We start from the raw sequence: 9,845 nt of genomic DNA on the forward strand, positions 1-9,845 counted from the left end.
GTAGTGGAAATGAATGGCTATTATTTAGTTCTGACTTTTTTCACGTTCAACGGAAGGAGTACGAGGAGAAAATTAAACAAAAAAAGGCCTTATCTTATTTGTTTGTGTTGTCACCTATCACCCTCAACACCAACTAATTTTTCTCCATAAGAAGTCCATGCATTTCGCAAGGTTTTTACAGTACCAAATGGTGTCTAATTTTGAGAAACTACTGTATATTAAAAAATACATTTATTTTCTATCAACTAGCTTTAACATGCTGTATTTTGTGTAGCCTTAAAATTTTCAGTTACATATAACAACGCGTAGTATGTTTGAAAATTACCGGGAAAGGAGAGACTTGAACCAGAAATTTTTGCCTCAGGAACTCCCTTGTACAGTATATTAGTTACAAGGAAAAGGATGAGGAAAGCTTGAGACAGAGTGAGATATACATAAGGACATTGCAGCCTGGAGGTGGTTCTGTCATAGGATTCCCCTTCCGAAGAGGAAGCAAGGTGCTGCAAATGATAAATATTACATAATTTGGGACAGTACACATATACAGTACCCCGGTTTGACGATGCAATTGGTTAAGTAAAAACCCATCGTTGGGTGGGGTATCGTACCTCGGGGTAGATTTAACATGTAAATGTATAGGAGGCAATTGGTTAAATAAAAACCCATCGTTGGGTGGGGTATTGTATCTCGGGGTAGATTTAACATGTAAATGTATAGGATGCATTTCTGAGCCTTGGGTTCCCCCCTCAGCCAAGTCCTAAACCCACCTAAATGAGTCCAAAAACAAGTTTAAGGCCAATGTAAATGGCCTAACAGCTGTAAAAGAAGCTAACCTAAGCCTATCACCTAAAATAACTCACTAAAACCAAAAACAAAATCTGAAAATCGTCAAATATATGGCTGGAAAAAAATGTACCCCAAAATGACAATGTTCGCCCTACCTATGGCTAAAACACATTAATCTAAGTCTAAAAACAGTTTATAAATCAACTTAAACACACAATTTTAATCTAAAATATCATCAAAATCGGTAGAAAAAAAATCAAAACCCATCGTTAAACCGGGGTTTGCCCATCGTTAGGCGGCGTATGGTGGCATTTCTATCCCCATCGTTAAGCTGGGGTATCACACCAAGGGGTATTGCATATCGAGGTATGCCTGTACTGTATGTGAAAAATTTTATGGGAACATTAAGTTATTTCTGACAAACACCTTGTTATATAAACTGCAAAGGGCACTAGCCAAAGAATTATTTGAGGTAAAACTTCAGCCATGCAACTGCTAACATACCTGGTAACATCATCCTGGAGAAGTGAGACATCATGGATATAATACAGAACAGCGAGGGAGAGGGCTGGAGACTGGGCATACTTGTCCAGCTGCTTTCTAAGTGGTCGTTCTAGTTCCACCCACCGTACTTTAGGATATGGTTTCTTGCTCATGTAACGAAGCCCAAAGAATTCAGGCTGCAGAAGTGAAAGCAAACAATGCTAAAATATAAAACAAAAACATGTATGGTATACAGTATACAGGGTGATTCAGCAAAGAGTACATTAAATTGGAGTATATACTCCTTGCGCAATTCTAAACAACAATGTCTCTATGGTTAAATGTCAGATTCTGCATAATTTGCAAGTCAAAACACAATTAAGATGTTGTATTAATGAATATGAAAGATGAAGTGAAACCCACATAGGCTTTTGTACTTGTTTATTTACAGACCCCTACAGTGTCCCCCTGTCTGTTACAAGCAAAATGAAATATTCTAATCTGCCCCCATGTGCTTCTAAAGAAGGCAAGCCTGTACGCATCATACCATTGATTGTCTGACCATCCATCCATCCATCATCCAATCCTACATTGCCCCATGAGGAGCATGACACGTTCCAAAATGTCTGGACAGCATTTAACCTACCGCAGCCCAGCAGATTTTTCATCAGTGACCCCCCCCCCCCATCCTGGCAGATTTTCCTAAAGTTTTTTTTTTGACTAAAACCTCAGCTTTTTATGAGAAACATCAAAAATTCAGAGAGAAATTGCTCAGTTGAGTTTAGAAAAACCAATATAGGTAAGCGAACTCTCACCTTGGTACTGTGTTCTCTCAGGCCAGGCTCCAGAGAAGACAATTTCTTGGGAGAGGTAACTATTTCAAACCACTCATTATATGTACATAATTATTTATTTGGTATGAATTTATAAGTAGTACAAGGGTACAGTATATTGGTTTTCACACGATAATATAGGCAATATAAGCAATGCTCGCTCACCAAACACATCAACATATGGCACCTTCCTTTATACGATGTTACCACCTCATCACTTCTGCTTGTTTCTTCCTTTGTCCTCCACCTTGGGAATCACTTCTGCCTTGAATTTAATCATTGGAGAGACAGTGGTGCAACATGTCTTCACTGGCCAGGTCACTGCTAACAGGTGAGTTGCCGAGAAAATGGTGTGTGGGGCGGGAGGGGGGGGTCAGGTGGGGCCAGGCATTATCCCCACCTGGCGATGGGTACAGGAAGGTCTCCCACATATCCCTACCAAAAATCACCTGTGAAACTTGAGAAATGTGCAAATAGCAGACCTTGCAATTGCAAAACGTATGGATACGTTGTCGGGTGTCACCGTGACAAAACGTGGCAACATATCCATACGTCGCTGGGATGCCTCGGGTTAATGTGCTCGCACATGTCACAGACACGTGGCCATAATTCCTCTCTTATTTGAACCTCTGTATCATACACCAACGTCTTTGACCCCTTAGGCAGAAGCCCAAAAGGGGGGAGCATGGTAGCCAGGGAATGGGGGCAGCACTCCCTATCCACCTGTTGGGATAAACAGTATCTGGTTATTCCTTTGATGCTTGGGTAAATTGGGCAGGTGCACAATCATGCATGAACCACATGCGACGCTTTACCCCCAGTGGCACATCTTCAAATAACACTCGCAGAGTCTCCTTGAGGAAGTGCCTGTAAAAATCTCCTATCAACTACTGTACTGTGGTAGCAGAAAAGGGCCAATAATGTAATCTCCAGTAATGCCAGCCTATATGTTTATGGAAAACCTCAACTGGTGTCCTCTACATACTGTTGTATGAGGGTTACCATCCACCCATGTATATGTGTCGTGTTTGTTAAAGGTACCATCTCTTGTGAATGTTACCATACCTGTGAATAAAATACTACTGGTGAGCAGAGGATCAACAGCATGCTGTCATAAATGCCACTGACAGAATTCAAACCGTCGTGGATAATCATCAGGCTCAAAACCTTGGACCTTCTGGTGATGATATGGGTACAGGAGGTTTGTGTGGAAACACCTCTTGACATATGACTGGCACATGCAATACAGCTACAACTGCTTGTGTTTTAGTATGTGAATTTTCCTGTACCAGGTTCAGGATTTTCTCATCTTTGGGGACCATGTGTCAGTTATGGTATCTGCTGTAAATCGACGGGCAGATCCCATTTCCCTCAACCTCCGATCAACAGGGATGAATGTTTGGGGGTTTTGCAGCCTTCGATGTGAATGCCTTTCTTCATACAGTCATACAGCCTATGCAGCATTTCCACCTCCTGACCCTCATACAAGGTGTACATCAGCATGTTCAGCATCTGTGTACTGTTCCATGGTGAAGTGCACTCCGATACGGCACCCGACCTTGCCCTACAGGCGTAAGATAACATACAGTAGTAGAAACAATTAAGAGGTTACAATGTTAGTCAATACCATATTACTTTATCACGTCAGTACAGACTAACGTAACATGTAAGCAACAGCTAATTATGCAAAATGAATAATCAAAAGATTTGTCATTCAAATCAGTACTGTAAATACCTGTAGTGCAAGTATCCTCCTACACAATAAAGATATAGGTCTGGCCTGGGATGCACATCAGACAGTCCACATTACCTCCCCTTCTACCCCCTCCCCACCCCCCTCCCACCCTATCCCCACCATACCTGTCTTTACCTCATTCGGTCGTACACAGTCCGTGTCACATTGCAGCTCTGTACAGTAGTTCATCTGTATCATGATGTACTGCTGTACATAAGACAAGTGTGATAAATAATCACAAAAACCTATGCAGGTTTCACTTCAGTTTTCACTCTCATTGACACAACATCTTAAATATATTGTAACAGGTAAACTATGCAGAACTGGATATTTTACCATAAAGACACTGTTGTTCAGAATGACCCATGGAGGTCTTCCTCCAATTTAACATACACTTTGCTGAATCACCCTGTATAAATAAAATTGACACCATGCTTGCTATGCTTCCTCATAATGAATATCAGTATTGGGGTTGGCCATGGTACAGCTGATGTTTTCTATGAACTGGAAGCCAAACAAACTGCCAAAATCAGCTAAATACTTCCCAGCACTTGCTGAGAGAAAAGAAACCTGATGTGTACACTGATCCCTTGGTTAGTACACATCACCGGTGATGAAAGTGGTGCGTGATTATGGAACTGAGCAATAATGAATACACAGAACCTAGAAGATTTATCCTAAATGGTACCGGGCACCCCAAGTGCAAGCCCAAATTTTCCCTTCCAAGACAAATTACTGTAGACCCACTAAATACATACAAACTGTTATGGTAAGTACCAAAAAACATACACAGGCATGGTTTGGTTACTAATTAGTGATGAAAAGAGAACAAAATGGAAGAAATACGTACCACAGAAAGACCTGAGATGGGTTTGAAGCAAGGGGTTCCCTGCAAGGGGATGGAAAGTTAGTGGTATCCACCAACTGGGATTAACTCCTCTAGTAGGGACTATCTCTGAATCCCTCAGGGCCATCAGAAACCAAAGACACTGCATCATCACTGTCGGCAGAAACCAGCTCGGGTGCGATAACGATGTTTTTTAGTTGAAAAACGCGTTACGATGGCAGGAGTACAGATTTTCATCTCGCACTGATAATGAAAACTGCTATACCCAAGTACACTATAACCAAGGGATCACTGTACTATCATTCGTAACAATGAGCCTCACCTTGGACCGTGATTTTCTGTACTTGTGGCCGAATGATTCTTGCCTACTGCGGCACCCACATCAAATGTTTGCAGGCACAGGCAGGAGTTCTGTGTTCAGAGTAACCCACATTACCATACAGTTGTTCTTTCCTGCACCCACTTTCATCCACTAAGGTGACTTGTATGGGTTACAATGATGCAACATCCCTGCCCACACCTGCCTGCACCAGCATGCATTTGGTGATGATTGTGTGGCAACTTACCAAGCTTTTAGCAACATTTTACTATAATGGTGGTACCTCTTGAGTTGATGTTGGCCACCCAACATCAAGTAAAACAATCTGCCAATCCCCAATTTGGCCAAATTAATCGTGGCGGTAGGTGGGGGCGCTCAGCGTCCACTCACTGGATGTAGTGCTGCTCTCGGGTGACTGCCCCTTCCTTTCTTCCTTCCTTCCTCTTCTGTCTTCCTTTCCTTCTTTCTTTCCTCTTCCTTCTGTCTATGAGTGACTCTACACTGAGTGACATGCCAAATGGTTTCCTGTACACCAGGAAACCATTTACTACGCTGGATGGTAACCATATAACCTATTTACATTATCTGTTGGTTTGGAGGGTAATTAAGGCGCTCCAGCCAGACTGAGCCTGCAAAGGTTTATATCCAAGATGTGGTTGGAGTTTATTGCCACGTAATGCCACTTGGTGATGAGTGAGGCTGGTCACTCTCATCTTAAGTATCAGGACCAACTTGCCTAGCTCCAGGCTCCTATGCTCCCCATGGGCCAACACAGGATTAGATGATGGTGATGATGTTTTTATGTTCTTTTTGCCATTCAGTCCACAACACAATACAGTATATCACACAAATATGACATTTAAAGTTCCATTGTGATCTACAAAGTTGTTCTGCTAGTTCCTTCCATTTCACATTATAAATTATAAGGGAAAAGTTGTAATATTTTGGAACACATCCCAGACCTATAACAAGGACCACCTGTACACCTGTCACCATTATATCCATACCTGGTGCAGGGAGAGGCGTTGGCAGACATTGTGAAGGCAGTCCTGTCCAGTAGAGTCAGCTGAGAGGGTACACTCAAGGGTGGTCTTGTCCAAGAGCTCAACGCTGATCACCAGCACATTACGAGACAGCACATTGTACTGCCGAGTCTTGCGTAGCCGCAGCTTGAACGGCATCTTAGCCTGAAAGGAGACTGTTCAATGATAGTGAAACATGATGATAAAAGTTGGATCCTCATTCTGCCTAAATTCACTAGATCAAAAAGTCTGCAAAGTGGGAGCTTCTGAAATTCTTTTTAGAGATTCCATTGGATCATACAATGAGATAATTACTTACCACGATTACCAGGTATAAATCTCCACTGACTATGTAAGGTACTTCATATTAAATACACAACTAGTTGACTAAAAGTAGCTATGTGTCTATTTTGGACTTCAGTAGATACATCACACATTAGTGGAGGTTCCCAGAAACTCTATACTTTTCATACAACTGACTGGTGTCTGTCTGACACTAAAGGAGACTTGTGTTAGTCAGAAGACTTTTTGTTTTTTTCTTCTAACATCAACTAACATTAAGCTTGGATGACATACCAATCTGTAGAGGTTAGAAACAATCTCAACGACCTTTCAGACCAGGAACGTCTTTGTTCTATGCTGCTAGCTCCAAACAAATTTATTCAGCTTCCTCAAGATGTTCCTGGCCCGTACAGGTAAACGTATATTTACAAACACTGATAATGAACAACTTATTATTTACAAACAGTACTATGTTACAGAACTTACAAATGCACAGCATTATACAGCTGAAAAAAAAAATAATAATAATAATAATACAGTAAACCCTCTCTAATTCAAACCCGAATAATTTGGAAATTGGTTAGTTTGGATCTTTTTTGACCACCAGACAAATAATTTTAATTTGAATAGAAATTCAAATTAAGTGAGACAAGTCTGATAAGGGTTCCAGTGATAAGTGCATGTGAACAGTTTTTGTAGTAATAAGTGTAGAAATAAATGTAATTTTTAAGAACTGTACAGTACCTGCGGTACAGTTAAGTGTACCGTACTCTACTACTGTCTTGCAAGAGTTCATTATCAAGGTTTGGCACTATTTTATTTATTGTACTGTGTACTCTTTGAGTATAAAGTAATAATATACTGTACTGATCAATGTTTTTGTGAAAAAGCCATGTTTTAGTGAGCATGGGCGTGATTTGGGGATAGGGGCAAACATGAGCTCCAATAATTCGGATTTTTGGATAATTTGACATAGGGTTCCCCCCAGTTAATCCGAATTATAGAGGGTTTACTATAATAATAATGGACCTGGTATATTGTATGCAATGTAAGGAACAGCAGTGGAGATATAACATTTACACTGGTTTTTGTGACGGTCATCATTTATATTTTTCTGTTCTTTAGACACCCTGGGACATCCAAGCTGGTTGGCATCCAGCTTTAACCCCTGCCAGACTGATTCTTTGTAAGGAGGGTTACCTCCACTGAGTCACTGACTTATACAGAATGTAAACTGTATCTCATAAGAGGAGTGCAGCTTGACATATGCATACCTTTACTGTGCCTCATACGAGGTCTGCGCTCAGCCCAGGTTAAATGCATCAAGGCTTCCAGCTTTAAATGCACAGCCATTCTCTGAATGCTCCAGGGCATCCAGTTTTAAATGCATAAACATTCTACAGATGCCCTGGGAAAACCAGCTACAGTATCCAGCTTTAAATAAATAACCATTTTTTGAATGCCCTGAGGAATCCAACTTTAAAAGCACAACCATTTTCTGGATGTCCTGGGCCAACCAAGCTTTAAATGCACAACTATCTGGATGCTCTGGAGCATTATAACACAAAGGGTTGGAAAAAGAAAAAAAGAAAAAAAAAAAAAAAGAAAAAAAAAAAGGGGAGGGGGGGGGCTTGCTGAGCTGGAGAGTGGAATGAGAAAGTGCTAATATGAAAAAGCAAAGTTATTAGCTGTCTAAATTTTATACGTAGCAACAGTTATTCTTCAGTGGTTATAGGAACCCTGAATAAGTAAACATTTAGGGTCATATTATTCTACCTGTAGAGGTGTATGGTATGTAGGAGGACTGCTGGGCCTTGATAGCAGGCTGTGAAGCCTATGCCCAGAGTCGAACACACACACACACACACACACACACACACACACACACACACAAATGAGACCATGAAAAGGAGGGCAAACCCCAAACTTAGGCCTATATCTTACTGCAACACAGGAAGGAAATGAAAGAAGTGTTGACTTTCTACTTCATTTATAATTATGTAAAGGCGAATGTATTCCAAACATGTTCTATGCCCACAGTTGTTTCAGAATTGACCATCATAAGTCAGGGAACTGCTGACACCTTTGCATACCCACTTGTAATAAAAGTCAACACGGTACTTACTGCTGTACAAGATATGGTAAATTACGCAGACACTGAGAAAGGCAGGTTACACACCTATATCATGTAATGCTGGTGGTGGAGGCTATTAAGTAAAGGTGAGGTGGCATGGTTGATGACACTTCACCCAACTTATGCTCACTCCCTCTTGTACCTCATTTGTGGTAGCTATTCCACCTGAAATGCAATGAACAACTATAGCAAAATGCTGGAGGATTAGCAATGCAGTGTTAGTGAAATGGATAGCTGGAAAAGCTGAAAGTATACTGGTTAGTGGTAATAGAGGAGGAACAAGGAGCCCACAGGCATTAGTACCGGATTCAAATAAAATGTAATACCGGTACTGGTAATTTCAGTCTCCTCTCTGAATAAACCCTTGCCTTTTTGTAGAGATGTTTTCACAAACTTCTTGAAAGTGCAACTGTATACTGGTATTAACTACAAATTTCAATCAAGAAATGAAAATCCTGGTTCCTCAAAAGATCATCATCATCCAAGCCTCTTTTCCCTCCTATAGCTTGGGTATGGTAAGGTCCAGACAGCAAGGAAAAACCTGATGAGAAACTAAGCAAAGGTCTGCCAACTGGATGTATCACACACACTGTTACTAACCATTCACACCCCAGGTTTCTGACTATACCTCACATGTATACAGTTCTCTGCTTTTGTGCTTCATACCACTCATCAACTAGTCAATCCCACAGGTAGTACATCCTTCCAGGGGAGAGGGGGATAAATCAATAATCAATGACCAAAAGGATTGAGCTCTGGAAATGAAAGAACTGGTCTTGAAAGGAAGAAATGGCTAGCCTTATGAGTCATCAATCCTGGGTTTGGATGGGGCAGCGCCCTACTGTCACACCCATTGTTGAGGTCAGACAACAACTGATGACCAAACAAAAAACCAGCTTCAGGTAATATGGGACAATGAACATGAATAAGAATCTCGTCACTGGATTTTAATTTTAAGACCTTACAATATCGACATTACTGCTGAAGTGATTCAACAACTGCTGACCAAACATAATTCTAATTTCAGTCAATAGCAGCCATGCAATCTGTATTATAACCATTATTCTAAGACATTTTGGTCTCTGCATTTTAAATTTAAGACTGTTCAATATGGACATAAGTGTTAAGGAATTACTGACCAAACTTATTTCTAGTTTAATTCAACAGCTGATATAAATTTTGAATTATGACGACCAGTATAAGAAGCCAGTGATGGTGGGTTTCCGATTCTAAGACTAAGTATGGTACAGAATCCAGCAGTCTTGAGTTCAGACAACAATATAGTTTAGTCACTGATTACATTCCCATAACTTACTAACCAGCTTCCTACCAGTCATGTTGTTTAAAAATTCTTCATTGATTGTAGTGCTTTCTTTAATCTGTAATTACATCAGCTTTCATAAT

General features: G+C 40.7%; 1 protein-coding gene across 1 annotated transcript in view; it reads right to left on the reverse strand.

Annotated features, from left to right (window-relative positions):
• The window catches only part of Pez (protein tyrosine phosphatase non-receptor pez), a 76,610-nt gene extending 68,017 nt beyond the window's left edge, over positions 1 to 8,593 (reverse strand). The window contains exons 1-3 of the mRNA XM_080276591.1: positions 8,487 to 8,593; positions 6,011 to 6,190; positions 1,291 to 1,466 (exon numbers count right to left, since the gene is read on the reverse strand). Of these exons, the coding sequence (XP_080132717.1) occupies positions 1,291 to 1,466; positions 6,011 to 6,184 (350 nt within the window). The 5' untranslated portion in view covers positions 6,185 to 6,190; positions 8,487 to 8,593. The remainder of the gene's footprint in view (positions 1 to 1,290; positions 1,467 to 6,010; positions 6,191 to 8,486) is intronic.
• Between the last annotated feature and the right edge of the window lie 1,252 nt (positions 8,594 to 9,845).

This window comes from Coenobita brevimanus, chromosome 65 (genome assembly GCF_032717465.1).
Source record: "Coenobita brevimanus isolate Jiangsu-jjx chromosome 65, ASM3271746v2, whole genome shotgun sequence".
Taxonomy (NCBI): Eukaryota; Metazoa; Arthropoda; class Malacostraca; order Decapoda; family Coenobitidae; genus Coenobita; species Coenobita brevimanus.